The following is a 15655-nucleotide window of genomic DNA, read 5'->3' on the forward strand; positions in this document are numbered from 1 at the left end:
CCCAATTCATCCCTCTTTCTCAATCTCCGTTGTTTCACCTCCCTCGTGGGTCCTTGTTACGCATCCGGCGTCATTCCAAACCCTCGTGCTACTGTTACTACGCATTCCACAAGGAATCCACAGACCTCACCTTACTATTTCTTAACCTCGATTATTGCCTTACCTCCGATCCACGATGGACTACAGCATGGAAGACACGCAGAACTCAGCGCCCGACGCGCAGCAAGCTAACAAGCTGAGCTCCTCTGGTCAAAAAAGCGACACCCAGAGCGTGACCAAGCGGTTCGTCCCCCTCATCACCTCCAAACAGCTCCATCCACAATCGAGTTTGCTCTCGAGATACAATATAGCTAACCTGGTCTCTTTCATCCGTACAGCCTGCAAGCTGAGCTTATGCAACTCATGCTCTCTCCCTCGCCCGGCATCTCCGCATTCCCGGACGCAGACGGCAACCTGCTGTCGTGGACAGCAACCATCACCGGTCCGACTGAGACTCCCTACGAGGGCCTGACACTCAAACTCTCCTTCGCATTCCCCAATAACTACCCCTACTCGCCCCCAACAGTCCTCTTCAAGACTCCAATCTACCACCCCAACGTCGACTTCTCCGGCCGCATCTGCCTCGACATCCTCAAGGACAAGTGGAGCGCCGTCTACAACGTCTCGAGTGTTTTGCTCAGCTTGCAAAGCTTGCTGGGTGAGCCTAATAAGTAAGGATCTGCTCGCATCCTCTTTACCTTCCATCAATGCTAACATTGACCCAGTGCGAGCCCCCTGAACGCCCAAGCTGCCGAGCTTTGGGACTCGGACCAGGCGGAATTTAAGCGCCACGTTCTCGCCCGCCACCAAGATCTGGACGAGGAATAGATGCTTGGATGTGATTTCATTTTTTTTTCCATTCTGCATTGGCGTCGGTTGGCCCTGTCGTCTACTTCATGGACGCTGGGATCGTGCTGCAAATGCATAACGGCCTGGTTTGGGCCTAGGAGTTTCTGGGTTGCTTGGTTATGCCATTCTTCTATCATTGTTCCTATCGTTACTGCTAGTACCTTGAGCCTCCGCACAGGTACAGGCGTGATAAACTCTTCCCCTTGAGATTCTCAGGTGGTTCCCTCTTGTTTCAATTCTTCTGATCATTGCCCCTAGAGCATTAGATCTATCCATTGTCGGTGTCGCTGTAGATCAATTTGATCTTGTACACTTTGCTCCCAAGATTGTATGGGACATTCCTCACATGTTTGGTACTCTCCGCATAAGTACATATAGAACACGCGCTTGTCTAGACTTTGGCAAGCCAAGGAAGTTCCACAGGGATATAGAGGTAGCTGAGTTCTGCATCGCCAAGGATGGATCCCTACTACATATGCAGTCGACTATTCTTGCATGTTGTACAACCATGCCTCAGTACTCCCCTCATAGAAGTGAAGAAACAAAATTAGATATAATTAGAATCGATTCTCCCAGTTAATTTTAAAGCGACGCTATCAGGATTGGACAGCCACATAAATCAAGAAGATACGGAAGTAAAAATAAAACAACACCCGCCCATATTATAATTCAGGTCGTACCTAAGTGGGTTTGCTGAAGTACTGCTTCTCGTTGGTAATCAACAAGCCAGCAATGGTCGCACTAGTGAAAGTACTGATAGCTCCAGTGATCATAGCGCTGAATGCAACACGCGAGACATCGTTTGCGCGACCAGGCGCAATCTGCGACAGCACACCAATCTGGTTACCGAGAGAGCCGATATTGGCGAATCCACAGAGCGCGTATGTAACGATGAGGCGAGAGCGGTCGGAGAGATCTGCGTATTCGGCATTGTGTTGTAGGGCGTCGTAGGCGACGAATTCGTTCTGTGGCTGGTTAGAAGAGAAAACGCATGTATGGAGATGGAGAGACTTACGGTAACGAGTTTGGTACCAATCAACTTTCCAACCTTGAGCAAGTCACCGTCACGAGAGACACCGAGCAGGAAGGCAATCGGGTAGCAGATGTATCCGACGATCAGCTCGAGGGTCAGTGGGGGGTCGTTGATATTCAGGTATCGGCCCCACCAGGTGAGAAGGCCGTTGACGAGACCAATAAGAGCGATGATACACAGGAGAGTTGATGCAATCATGGCAGCAATCTTCAGACCGAGCCAGGTACCGCTGGTGAATGCATGGAGGGCATTGGCGGAGCGGTGATCCTCGTCCTCCGGGACAACGACACGGCCTGCAGTGAGGGTTTCTTCCTCTTCGGGCCAGCGCATCTTCGAGACTGCGAGCGAGGCGGGAATACTCATGACACAAGCGCTGACCATTGCCTGTGGGTTGACACCGATACTGATGTAAGCAATCAGGACACTTCCGGCGATGGTAGCGAAGCCAGAGCACATGACTTGGTGCAGCTCGGCCATGGTAAGGTGAGCGATGAAGGGACGGATCAGCATAGCAGATTCACCCTGTCCAATGAAGGGGGATGCGGCAGCGACCACAGCTTCGGCACCGGAGACACGCATGCTCCAGAAGAAGAAGACGGCGAACTTGCCGATGAACCACTGCAGGATATTCCAGTGATACAAGAGCTGGACGAAGGCGACGAAGAAGATGATGGCGGAGATGACGCTGATGATGAAGAAATTCGCTGGGGCAAAACCGTCTTGGAAGTGGTAGAAGTCCGTGCTGGTCAGGAAGATGACTCCGTCGGCAGCGAAACCAAGCAGATCAGTGGCTAGACCGGAGATGAAGTTGAAGATATCGTAGCCTGCCTTGGTACGGAGCACGAACAGAGCAATAATGAATTGCGCCAGCATGCCGACAATGACAGTGTGCCAGAGGATCTTCTTGCGGTTTCGAGATGTGACCCATAGTCCAAAGATGCAGACTACCATTCCGAATAGACTGACTGCACGATTGGCGCGGGTGTTGTCCTCTGACTCTTCGGACGCAAAGGCGCCAATGAGAATCACACCGATGCATAGCAAGGCGGCACTGGGTGTTCTCAGCTTCTCCGGGATCACGCGCACGAAAGGATGAGCAGTCCGTTCCCAAATCCAGTGCATGGGCTTTGAGATAATAGTAATGGGGACATAGAAGAAGATGATTCGTAGTGTGATGGCGAGATAGAGCAGGAATGGAATGAGCCATCCTATATCATGTCGATGTAAAATTAGGCCAGCAATCCACCAGCTTGATGAGGAATGTGTCAGCTTCGAGTCTAGAGTATGTATGGAATACCACTGGAATAGCAGTAGAATCAAATCACTTACCCGGTAAACAGAAGCCAAACCACAGCATGGGCCGCATGTCTCCATTGTTTTAACGCGCGGCGATACCAGGTGCGTTTGGCTGGGAGATTCTCGCCGGCTTCTTCGTCGTTGGAGCTGCGTTGATCGGTGGTCGCTTCAGGCATCCCTTTCTCGAATTGGACGTCCTTGGAGTAAACCACTTCATCCTGACGTCCCTGCTCAGCGAAGGCAGTATGATTCTGATGAGCATGGTGATGCTGATTCTCTGGATCCAACACTGGATCTACATGGTGCACAACCTGCGATCCCGTAGGATCAACCTCCTTTGTTTTATCCATCTCCGACCGCAGACTAGGATGTGGGAAGGTACGAAAGTACAGAGGCGCCCGTACTATGTATGCAACCTTGGAAATTTACAATTTTCAGAGTGAAACTCAAAAATACCGCGAAATTCAGACCGCCTGAGTTTTTTCTTCTTCGAGGAAACCAGGGACTTTTATAATAAACAGCTGAGGATTGGCACAGGATTAATTAGGGATCCCCCATTGGGACATTCTGACATTCCTCGAATCCCGTTGGGCGTTTTTTTTTAATAATTGCATATTGTATTTTTCTTCCTGGGGCATGAGAGATAAAGAACGCCCAGCAAGGATTGGGACAAGACACTAACCATCGGAGGTCTCCTCTTTTCATCTGTTTGGCTGCAAGCAATGCCAATGAACGGATTCACCGACGGAGTACAACGGAGGTCCCGTCTCGCCTAGAGCCAGCTTAGAGCCACCTGCAGCCACATGTAACCACATCGATGGCAAAATGATAAGACAGTAACATTATCGCCACAACATACCCTGTCTTCTCCATTGATTGGGTGATGTAGTTCAAGCTAACTTCTCTCAACTCCTTGGAAAGTCTCTCCGCACCGGGTAGTAGTGGAGCATATGGGTCGTGTGCTTAATCTCCCGAGGCCTTTCCACCAAGAGCTGACTAGCTGGGATTTCATGCTATTTCTCCAGTTTCTCCAGGGGGTATTGATACCCGAGCGATTGGGCAGGGAATTGGAGGCTGAACATGTCAAACTTATGTAAAACATACTGCACAACGTATGAGACCTTGCATGGTAAATTTCTGTCGAGTTCTGATGTTTAAACTTGCTTCACAACAGGGTCGATTTAGCGTTGAAAAAAAAAAAGAGCCCGGTGCGAAAAGTCGATAAGCAGCGGAAGGTCCGAGATACGTGGGAATGTTTGGCAGAGATAATGTAAAAGATAGGCGCATCAGAAGACACTGGGCATTCTCGGCTAGACACATGCAATCTATGAGAATTCAAAGACCAAAGTTCTAATATATTACTTTCTACAACATATGCTCTCGTCACTTGTGCCCTTTCTTGGAAGTCCCGTGTTTGCACTGGAGCCCTGGAGCATACCGATAGTTACGTAAGCACATGATTGGCCCGCACCCCACACTAAGGTAGGATTCCATCCATGCAACAAATATGACAGGTCCATGGGTCAGCTGCATCAACATCCATAGCCTCAGGCCACATATTTACAATAGGTGCCGGGGTGACTATCCTATCTCTCGAGGTCAAACTATCTAAACCACCTGATCTAAGACCTACGGTTGAGCCTCCGGCAATACAGCACTGTACTCCGGACGCCGTATGTTTTTAAGGCTTCAAGATTTGCCAGAAACTGATAAGCGGCCGAGCAACTTAATTCTAACCAATCATCCAAAAAGCAATTCTAAAAAAAAGGAGATACTGGTCATGTTTACAGCGGAATGAATGAAGATTCTTACCTACAGCGGATGAGTGTTAGGAAGAGGCCCGTTTATGACTACTATGTTTACCTGGATATCTGACCATCTAAAAAGCAATACAACTCTAATCTTCACAGACTTTTACTACCAGAATACCCTCCAAAAGCACGGTGAGCATGTAAAAATTATTTGCCAATTGATTTTCATATCTTTTCTTTTCTGCCGGTAGTTATATAGAGAGGGGCATACTATGTCACTACGGAAAATGCAAAAAGATATGACAATATAACCAAAGCTCGGAGTGCGCCGACGTCTTTCAATACGCTTCACTGATTGGTCTCCAAGAGATCTGCAAGGAAGTCAGATGCAAAATGGAAGAACACTTGGCAATATAACCAGTACTCGGAATCTGCCGGTATCTTCCAATACGCTTCACTGATTGGTCCTCAAGGGATCTAGTAGAAAAGACGGACAGAAAAGGCTATTTCGGGATGAACATCTCCGCATTGCAAGAAGTCCCGCTGACAAAGAAAACGAGATATATGGAGTAGGAGAGTAGACAGAGAGATTAGAAAATCATTCCACAAGGGCCGTCATGGACAGGACCCCTGAAAACTAGATATATACATATATAACTAAGCACCTGTGTAAAGCCTAAAAAGGCCACTGATAATAATGACAATACCCCCTTCAGTCGACCAACAGCCATGAAGACATGGCCGATGTCTTGGAAAAATCTTGCTTTCTGATTCAGGCCCACAAGATGGAAGATAACATCATCGTTCCTAGTGTATTGAGATAGAACGAGACCAAAAGCTAGGTAGGGGCAATGAATGCTACCCTTGTCGAGACAGGATCCAGCATGGGACATGCTACATAAATTTTCTCTGTGAGGATTTTGAGAGTCGATTGCTTGTATAGCGACAAAGCAAGGGGCAAATTCGTTGATGAGATGTCCTTGAATTCATATCACTAAACCTGATCGCTGCGATTGGGGATATTCTCTGCCAACACAGTATAGCTTCTGTTGACTGTCATATTGAAGGCCAGATGAGATGTAATTGGCCTTTCTGTGGCCCTACATAACAGGGCTCAGTTGTGAACAGGTTGGCAAAATGACTTGTTGAATGAGTACTTGATTAGATAAAAGGAAGTGGTTGGGGGTTTGACCTTATAAGACTCCGGCTCAAGTTGTGCTGAAACAGAATACCCAGGTTTCAAAGACTGCCCAACATAGAACATCGGAGACCATGATGGTAGCCATGTCCTGCTTCCCACTGAGTGCCAATCTCCTGAACTGGGTGTCTTTTGGGAGGTAGAATATCACGGACTGCCTTTTCCCGAGTTTGCGAATCCTCATACAAGCTTGTACCAGCTTGTCCTTTGTCATGCCGGGCCCTTATGTAACTACTGCACGATATGCAGGCGGGAGCTTGAGGTCAATGCCTCGCGTGTGTGCCTTATCTAGGAGAAAAACGTTATTTGAGCCAATGGGCTTAAATTGGCCCGGTTTAAAAGCCAGGGAATGACATACCTAGATCAGGTAACTCAGAACCAACGCATTGGTATGATTCTGTGCTCTTTGAACTATCTGCTTAGTGGTAGAGTCTTTTTCCCGTCGTTTGTTCCACTGAAACCAACAGTGGAGTTCCTTTAGATCCCCATAGTGTCACAGCCAGATGCTGGCAATTTGTCAGGGATAGCCTTCATCTCTCGAGGGAAGACAATGTGAGAAAGGAAGTAATCCACTGCGCTCTCAAGGATCCAGCTCACCACATGCAAGATCAATGTTGTCTGTGGGTATTTCGAGATTCAATTGCTTGTGTAGGAAAGCGGCGATATATATAACCGTTTCTGAAAGATCCTTGAATTTATAATACTAAAACTGTTCGCTTCGATGGGGGATATTCTCTGTTGACGTGGGATGGCTTCTTGCCATATTGAAGGCTGGATAAGAAGCAACTGGGCATTCTGCGGCCCCATATAACAGGGCGCAGTCATGAACAAGTTGACAAAATGACTTGTTGAATGAGTAAGTGATGAAAATAAGATGAAGTGGTTGGAGGTTTGATTGTGAAATCCTGGTCGGAAGCTGCAGGCCAAAACCTCATATTGACCAGACGCATCGAAAGGCATTTAGGTATGAGATGGAAATGAAAGGACGATGAAAGTAGAAGAACAAGATGAGATTGGATACAAGATGAGATTGGAAATAAGATGAGATTGAACCCAATATGAGAGTGAGCCTCCACCGAGAAGCACACACGGGGTGACAAGAAACTGAGTCCTGACCGAATGCGAACCCAAAGTGTAGCACGGTCTCATAAAGTCTTTGCAAACATGTGGCTGGATCTCACAGCCTCAAAGAAATTGCGAGACACGCTGTCCATTAAATCAGTGCCTCCTTCATTTGTTTTGCGGTTTAAAATGAACACACGGCACCCAGTATTTCCAAGTATTGCCTTTATGAAGTGGCAGAGCTCTTGCAGGGGTGTCAAATCCCCAACAAAAACAGTGTAGTACGTTTAAAGGCAGTATGTTTGGGCTAAAAGAAGCAGACTGCGAGCAAGGTGCTCGAAATTTGAAGATGTGTACCAGAAAAGACAGATCAGAACAGAGCCCTCGGTGGGTGGATACTTGAAGGAAGGAGATCAAGAAGAAACTAAATTTGGAAGATATCTGAAGTAGAGGAGCAAACAGACCTCAGTGGGATCAGATGACTACTTTTAAAGCATTTGATTAAGTAGGCTGGGTTTATGGAGAGCTCTGGCTATGTTCATTCGCTTGAATAGTGCACATTTTCTATCTTGCCCTTTCTCTACAAGCCAAAACATCATCTCATACAACTTCCATGGCAGCTGTAGATGACAATATATAATCAGTAAAATTATACATTATTAGTAGACACACTAGAACATACCATATCAAATAGTCAAGGGTTAATTGCAGTACTTGACGAACTTGTTGATACCATTAGCAAAGCAAGCACCGTTGCAGCACTCGCTGGCGGTCAGGCAAAGGGTACGGGCTAGTAAAAATATAGAGTCAGTGTCATATTTCAAACACTCCGAAGATGTCTAGTAGAGATATTATGACCATGATAAAAACATACTCGATTTGCAGCGCTTTTCAAGAGGGTTAGTGTCCAAAGCAGCTTCGGGGTTTGGTACAGCAGCAGCATTGGTGAAAGCAGCAAGAGCAGCAACAAGAACGACGTTGAAGAACTTCATGGTGATTGCGGTTGTGGTTTTCAATTTTTCAACAAATTGAAGAAAGACAGATGGTAATTGAGATCTTGACAGGGGACATGAAGCTCTATTTATGTCTTTTGATCTGATAATTTTTTGGCCCCCAACCTGGAAGCAGCAGAACATAGATCCGAAATCGGATCCCCATGTTGTTTCTATGGGGTGTGAATTCGAGTTATCTGATCTTACGCCAAGATTAGGGGCCCCATCGCTCTCCATCGCTCCGTTGCGAGCCACCAATAACATGAAGTTTCTGAAATCCCTCAATTTACGCAGCTTCGTTCAATTGGTTGCAAATCCCATACCACCAAGCTAAGCATAATTATTCGGTAAAGCAACGGCTACTAACGGAATATCTTTCCGGAATGAGAAATTCTTTTGGCTAGATTGTTGATAGATTTGTCAAGGCTGCCTGAGGAACTGTCCGGGCGAGGATTCCATCTATACAGGAGGCTGATCCTGGCTTTTCTCCCCTTTGACCGAAGCTTATAGGCATAAATGCCCGATACCTCATTTCTCTACTTTTTATTGTCTCTCTGTCTTCACTTTACTTTTCAATGTGTTGTTATACACCCCTGTCACTCTTATTCCGGCCTTGTTTAACTCTAGACCGTACAATATGACTCTGATATATTTCTCCTCAACGCTGGATATTCACCTGTGATATAATAAAGATTTAGGTCAAGCGAGTGATGGCCACTAAACTTGCGAGGCAACCTTTCGTGTAGAGTATTTTCGAAGGCTAGAGTACCCATGTCCCCACATGGCTCATGTGCAATTAATATTTAGATCGTATTCAGAGACATTGATCAAAATGGGGCTAGAAATATTCATTTTCTGGGCCATTCACCGGTCATCCTCTCTGCAGGTCGCTCTATTAGGCTCCAACAATCTCGTATAAACCTATCCCATCTTGGGGATAGTTATATAGGCGAGTCGTTAACACATGAGCCATGAGAAAATCCCATTAGTCGATGGCAACTAGAATTCTTTCCCTTCCCCGAGTCGATTTCTTTCTGTACAAGTTCCCTTTTCCACATGCCGTCCTCTATTTCCTCTGATTTTTGTAAATCAATGCCAACCGATTTCAGATCTGTTAGCCATTTCCGCAGTGCTTTACCTGAAGCTGAAATCTGATATCTAGGCATCTCAAGTTAGTCAAAATATCCCCCTAAAAATGCAGGCAATGGAGTATGTCAGTAACAATGTGGTTCAAATCTACACTAGCTTGCAAGAACTCTATCAAAAGCCTATTCTACGATTTGTCGAGATCATAGTACCGTACCCATCCCTCATTTTAATGTAAAGAGATAATTGTGAGCTCCCATTTTTATGGCGAAATTTTCTTTTCCATGGGTGAGGCCCTTGTAGAACAGCCTGGATTGCTACAATTTTTCTTACAACACAATGTACAAGGGTCGTGTTTTTTTTTTGAATCAAAACGCCACGGCTCTTCGAGTTGGAGGTTTTGGCCGTTAAAGGATTTGGTCCTAGCATCGGTTGGATAGATTTCAGGCATATTATAGGCATCCCACATACTAAATGCGGTCTTGGAAATTACTGCAATCCTTATATTTTGGGGCATTTCATAATGAAGGATAGCAATGTTGCTGCAAGCACTTGAGCTCTTCGCTTAGCCCACGGAACCGGAATAAAATTCTACCCATCGTTTCTTCTGGTGTGTCTTCGTAAGGGACTCTTTTGTATAGTCAAGTAGAAGTCGTAAACAAGGAACCGATGGCTGACCCTTGCTGAGCCGAAGAATCCCACAGAATACCAACATGTCGAGAGATGTTTCGGGCTTAGGACAAGCCCCTGTGATGGAGTCAACTCTCTGGTCGAGGAGAAATTTCAGAACTTCTTCCTTCCTGAGTCCGAGCATGGCGTACTATGAAATCTATTTAGAAACTCTTGGCCATCATTTCCATACTTTGAAACTCTACATGCGCGTAAAAGGGTGTATCCGTATCAATCTGTGCGGTCAAATGGAGAGGCCTGTTTCATGGCAAATAGCCTTTGAAGATCTTCAATGTTACTAGCTACCGTTAATGATCCTATACTACCTTTGGCGTTGATGGCATCATATTCTACGTTTGAAAAATCTATTGCCACCCGTGATGGAGACTTGCTGTGGTTTCGTTGTCCCGCACTTGGCAATCGAATCAGGTCGGACCCGTAAAAGCGCTCTACGTATATTAGCAGGTAAGATAATTGGAGATTACAAACCTTGTATAGCACTGCAAGATAAGCTTTCTATTTATTTTGATTTCAAGAATAAATCTAACGGGTATAGACAAAAATTGGAATATCAGAAAGCGCGTGCGTTATAATGTACTTCTGAACCGAATCAAAGAGAAGGATGAATCAAATTGTGGAGACAAACAAAGCACAGAAATCAGGTGGGGGGTGGCAGGTGTCATGGCAAACCTTGAAGTCCATATCAGTCCCTTAGAACACCATACCCTTGACCTGAGCAACCTTCTTCAGGTTGATATTTTTGATCATCATAGTCCACGCGAACGCCAGAGCCATAACACCCAAGCCAGCAGAAAGCATTCTAACCTGTGTGTAGCCGTATGCCTCCTGAATACCTTTTCTCATCTCAGTGGCCGGAGCATAGCTCAACTGTGTCTCAAGATCTTCATAAATCATCTCTAGGTTTGATAAGTCCGGCAGATACCTCGTGAGGGCATCCTTGTATGTGTTGTTCCAGATTGACATAGATATGGTAAGACCTGCGGAATTTCCAATGGTACCGACCACATTGAGCAAGGCAAGGGCTGTAGCGACATGCTGGTGATCAACGGCAGCGAGGATAGCTAACTGCTGGACGATAATGAAGATCGATCCGGCAATAGAGATAAAGATTTGACACATAACCTGGTAACCAATACTCTGGCCAGGACGACGGAAGTATATCATCAAGCCCTGGGCAAGGATGTATAGAGGGACTGAAATGTAAAGAAGCCACTTGAAGCGACCGGTCTTTCGGATTGCCCATCCAACAAAGAACAAAAGTACACCGGAAACCACGTCAAATGTATTGACGATATATCCAGCTTCGGCAATAGTGAGGTTATTAACCACTTGAAGGAAGTTCGAGAAGTAGTTGTTCCAGCAATAGTTTGAAAGCTGGTACGTGGCATCCAAGAGACATGCACCGACGACTGTTCGGTTGGTGAGGAAGGAGTAGGGGAGCAAAGGCGTAGGAGCGATATATCTCTCGTACAAGGCAAAGAAGAAGAGCATCGAGAATCCAACCACAATCATGGCAATGATATAATCTGTGCCCCAGCCATTGGGAGCCTCGCTAGCAATGTCAAATGGAAGCTCAAATATGACAAGTCCTGCAGTAAAGATGACAACTCCGATTACTATTAAATATTAGTGTACCTTTCTGTAAAAGAATCAATCGCTAGTTTGGAATACTCACAATCGAACTCGAGAGTCCAAAACCAGACACTTTGAAGGAACGATCGTCCACTGTTCTCTCTTATAACTATAGCATTTCCCTTTTTGGCTTTTGCCAGGTTGAACTTCAGGATGAAGAACAATGGAGCAGCCACGATAGGAAAGATGATCGCGAATGTACCATAGGCCCATCTCCAACCAGTATTGGCGTAGAACAGATCCGCCACCTTTGGTCCAGCAAATGCCGTAATAATATATGGAGAAGAAGTGAAAGCGTATGCAAGAGCTCGGTTTTTCAACTGCGAGAGATCGGCGGTGATAACGTCCACAGCGAATTGCATGCCCCCGAAGCCAATGTAGTAGAACACCTAAATTTCGTATTAACAAATGCTCAATAATTCATGGATACTCCCGGGATCTCCTACATTCGCGGCGCAATAGACAGCGAAGCTATTGCAAGAAGCCATAAGAATAAGACCCACGGTGGCACAGATCGACATTATTAGGAACCCTTCAGCTCGACCCCAAGTGTCCATCATCTTAGCCACAGGAAGGAATATAGCAGCTGAGAAAGCATCCGCAATGGCGGTAGGAAGACCTGATAAGGAGTGTTGCTGGAAGGAGCTAGCGACGTAAGTGCTCAAGCTACCGTCAACTGACGCTATCCAGGCATAGGTGAAGTAAAGGAACCACATGCTATTGAAGTGTAAGATTAGCCATAGCACAGAAAATGGGGGTAAATCGACTAAATTAACATACTTGATGAAAACGAAGATCAAGGACATTTTCGACCAGGTCTGAGCCACGGCCTCAACCTCCTGGATACCATGTTGAAGCTCTTCATAGGGCACACCGGGCAGCTCGGCGCCATTGTTCGGAAGTGCTTCTTCGGGATGGGTGATTGGTCCATCTGACTTTTCTGGCTCTACTGTGTTTCTATCCACGTCGACCGAAGAACTTGCAGCCTCGTCATTGTCGAGTTTCATTCGATGAAAGACCGACCGGGCCCTTTGCAACAGGGGACGAAGCGCCATGGCAATAGATGAAAAACACAAAATTCCAAGCACTCAAACAGGTTGAAGATTCCAAAGTTATTTCGACCCCACGAGGGGCAGGCAGGTAAAATATAAGACAAAAGACGCGGAATTCCCACATAAAACAGCGAGGTCGGCACATTGGCCAGCAGTGTTTTGCACGCTCATCTGTGGATCAAAACGACAATCCTTTCCTTCTATATCAAAAGTGTTACAACATACGTTGTATAAATATTAATGTAGTCCAAACATATCCGCCCAACCTGTGGACCCTCACTCCACTGGGGTCAGACACAACCCGGCGTCGGCCGGTGACAAGATCTAATCAGATCGTCGGTGGCTTAGAGATCTTTACCACATGCAGTTACTTCCATTGAAAACCCCATCCGATTCATTCGCTTCAACGTCAGTAGAAGCTTTCCGTGGCTGTTTAGAAATTTATTATGGAACTTGGCTCTAGAAACCGGAAAACGCGTGAAAATCATGAAAGTTCAAATGTTATCAGATTTGCCAAGATTTTTGGACTTGATCACTTTTTATTCATGAGACGCTGTGTTTATAAGTGTTTAGAAGTTAGATAACTTCCGTTGTTTTCTCCTGGCATTTAGTCCTCAGCAGTGTAGATGGTTTCTTTCCTCTCTTTACTAGACTGCAACATTGCCTATAGACGGGCGGCCGGCCCTGGGGGCATTCCGCAACCTTGGCAAGACGGGTTGCCCATGGGCCTTATGTAAGGCGGCCCCAGGGCCCGGGGGCCACTATAGAGGTATGCCTATAGATGGGCATCACCCTAGTGACCCTACACGCCCACAGGCAATAGGTATCTAACCCAATTGGACATCGGCGAGCCGGTATTTAGTCAAAACGATGGCACTCGCAATCTCGCGTTCTCCGCTCCATCCAAGCGGAGACTCAAATGTTGTAATTTTTTGGTCCTCAGATCGCAGAAATGCATCGAGTCCAAATTATAAACCCATAGTGATCGGCATCCTTGCTTTACTCAGCTACAGGTTGTCTGAACGAAAAACGCCAGGCCCCAGTTTTCAAATAGTTTTTCTTGTCGGGTATTCTTTCTGAGGCTATTCGTGCGCTTTCTCCCCCCCCCCCCCCTAAACTAATCGTTAGCATAATGCCGACAAATCATCAAGACACCTAAACCATTTTCGTTGCGCACTAATGTTCTGAATCCTTCTTCGTTCCTCGTAGTCCTCCATGCTAAAATACAAGTCATAGTAGCATTTAGAAGCCCGAAGTAAATCTCGCTCAAATAATGAGGGAATTCCGGTTGGAGAGTCACTTTCTAATTATATATAACCCTCCAGGGCTCCAGGGCTCTTTTAAAAACTTACACAATAACATGCACAAACAAAGGTTGAAAGCGCAAGCAAGAATCTATAACAGCATCCGAATAAGACGACTACTCATCCTTATCTATATCAGATAAAATTGAACTTCGACTTTGTCTGTTATGGCTTTGATGAGATCAATACAACCCAGCCGCATTTGTTATGGGTGTCAATGATCAAGCTGGGAGTATTCTGTAAAACGCACGAGTCGTCACTCTGCAAACGGTACACATGAATTATAATTCATTTCGTCGGCGTCTGTTGTCTTGGTGGCCCACGGCAGACAAAATGTAAATATTTACGGAAAGTATCGGCACCTTTGGCTGGGAATCGCTATGGGTGGCACAATGTTATATGTTAGTTGATGCAGCGCTCCAACCATGCTATGCTCTTTTCTGTATCCAGCATTGGTTGGAGCTTGTACTGGATCTGGTAGCAACGGCAATGGCTGTTATAGTGATCAGCATCGCGGTTACGCTACACTCCTCAATCGATAACGGGGCAATTGCTGTATCCCTGCTGAACATTCTGGGCTTTAGCAGCAGTCTATCCTTCTTGATTACCCCATGGACACAGCTGAAGACTTCTCTCGGTGCTGTTGCACGCATCAAAGGTCATCAAGCTGCTATCCCCGAAGAGGACGATCCGAACAAGACTATCCGGCAGCTTTCCGAGGACTGGCCGGCTCATGGCTCTATCCGGTTTGATCATGCTTATGCGGGCTACGAAAGTACTGAGCACACGGAAAATTCGATCCTTCGCGATATTACTGCGGTCATTAATGCGGGGGAGAAAGTGGCCATTTGCGGCCGAAGCGGAAGTGGCAAGAGCTCTCTTCTGCTCCTGGCCTTTCACCTGCTTGAGACTAGCGCAGGTGCTGTGTTCATTGATGAGATTGACCTCAGCGAAATTCCTTGTGGAGTCATTCGAGACCGTCTTACTATTATCCCACAAGACCCTGTCATACTGCCTGGATCACTTCGCTTCAACCTGGATCCTAAGGGACAGGTTTCCGACAGCGCAATCTTTTCTTCTTTAAACACAGTAGGGCTGCTGGATGATCTCCAGATGCAAAATCAACATCCATTAGACGTCCTGATGAGCGAGGCAAACTTCACACGCGGCCAGTGGCAACTGGAGAGCTTAGCAAGAGCGCTTCTCCTCAAGGCCCATACCAGGATCCTTGTCCTGGGTGAGATTAGTGGCATTGTGGATGTTGAGACGGAGCGGTTAATGTTTCAAGTCATTCGGGATCATTTCAAACATGCCACAGTGGTTGCAGTCACTCATCGATTGCGATGCATCCGAAATTTTGACAAAATCCTGCTTATGAAAGAGGGTGAGATTGTCGAAACAGGGGTCCCATCATACTTGCTTACTATCCCAAGTTTATTCAAGGAACTCTGGGACGAACAGTGGTATACTGGTTGAGCTTTGTTACTGTTTGACCAGCTTTCCTTGCTGCGTGGCAGATAAAGATAATAGCTTCCCTCTCGTCTCTCCATCTTCCTATTCTGTCTGTATCTCCAGCACATCGCTATAGATTTTCTTCTGTTTCTTCAATTTGTAGTAGTCTTGGGCAAAAAATACATAGTTTCATAGCGTAGTCGTCCGTACCACTAAACA

General features: G+C 46.1%; 6 protein-coding genes across 6 annotated transcripts; 2 read left to right on the plus strand and 4 right to left on the minus strand.

The window, feature by feature from the left end:
• Positions 1-175: 175 nt before the first annotated feature.
• N7479_001832 (putative ubiquitin conjugating enzyme (UbcK)) lies at positions 176-867 on the plus strand (the record flags this gene model as incomplete). Its single annotated transcript, XM_057249529.1, has 3 exons — positions 176-282; positions 378-710; positions 765-867. The coding sequence occupies 3 exons, from the start codon at positions 176-178 to the stop codon at positions 865-867; spliced, it is 543 nt and encodes a 180-aa protein (XP_057113961.1).
• A 701-nt stretch (positions 868-1568) lies between these two features.
• On the minus strand, positions 1569-4032 carry N7479_001833 (NupC/NupG family nucleoside CNT transporter; the record flags this gene model as incomplete). The annotated part of the gene is made up of 5 exons (XM_057249530.1): positions 1569-1853; positions 1904-3170; positions 3251-3580; positions 3900-3930; positions 3960-4032. The coding sequence occupies 5 exons, from the start codon at positions 4030-4032 to the stop codon at positions 1569-1571; spliced, it is 1986 nt and encodes a 661-aa protein (XP_057113962.1).
• A 3897-nt stretch (positions 4033-7929) lies between these two features.
• N7479_001834 (uncharacterized protein) lies at positions 7930-8220 on the minus strand (the record flags this gene model as incomplete). Its single annotated transcript, XM_057249531.1, has 2 exons — positions 7930-8018; positions 8103-8220. 2 exons carry the CDS (start codon positions 8218-8220, stop codon positions 7930-7932), a joined length of 207 nt encoding a protein of 68 aa, XP_057113963.1.
• A 1260-nt stretch (positions 8221-9480) lies between these two features.
• On the minus strand, positions 9481-9823 carry N7479_001835 (uncharacterized protein; the record flags this gene model as incomplete). The annotated part of the gene is given in 2 exon segments (XM_057249532.1): positions 9481-9623; positions 9640-9823. 2 exon segments carry the CDS (start codon positions 9821-9823, stop codon positions 9481-9483), a joined length of 327 nt encoding a protein of 108 aa, XP_057113964.1.
• An 863-nt stretch (positions 9824-10686) lies between these two features.
• On the minus strand, positions 10687-12635 carry N7479_001836 (uncharacterized protein; the record flags this gene model as incomplete). The annotated part of the gene is made up of 4 exons (XM_057249533.1): positions 10687-11612; positions 11672-12017; positions 12075-12345; positions 12409-12635. The coding sequence occupies 4 exons, from the start codon at positions 12633-12635 to the stop codon at positions 10687-10689; spliced, it is 1770 nt and encodes a 589-aa protein (XP_057113965.1).
• Positions 12636-14473: 1838 nt separating this feature from the next.
• Positions 14474-15460, plus strand: N7479_001837 (P-loop containing nucleoside triphosphate hydrolase protein; the record flags this gene model as incomplete). The annotated part of the gene is made up of 1 exon (XM_057249534.1): positions 14474-15460. One exon carries the CDS (start codon positions 14474-14476, stop codon positions 15458-15460), a length of 987 nt encoding a protein of 328 aa, XP_057113966.1.
• Positions 15461-15655: the final 195 nt, after the last annotated feature.

This window comes from Penicillium vulpinum (genome assembly GCF_028829585.1).
Source record: "Penicillium vulpinum strain IBT 29486 chromosome Unknown utg000001l_segment0_segment0, whole genome shotgun sequence".
NCBI classification, from domain to species: domain Eukaryota; kingdom Fungi; phylum Ascomycota; class Eurotiomycetes; order Eurotiales; family Aspergillaceae; genus Penicillium; species Penicillium vulpinum.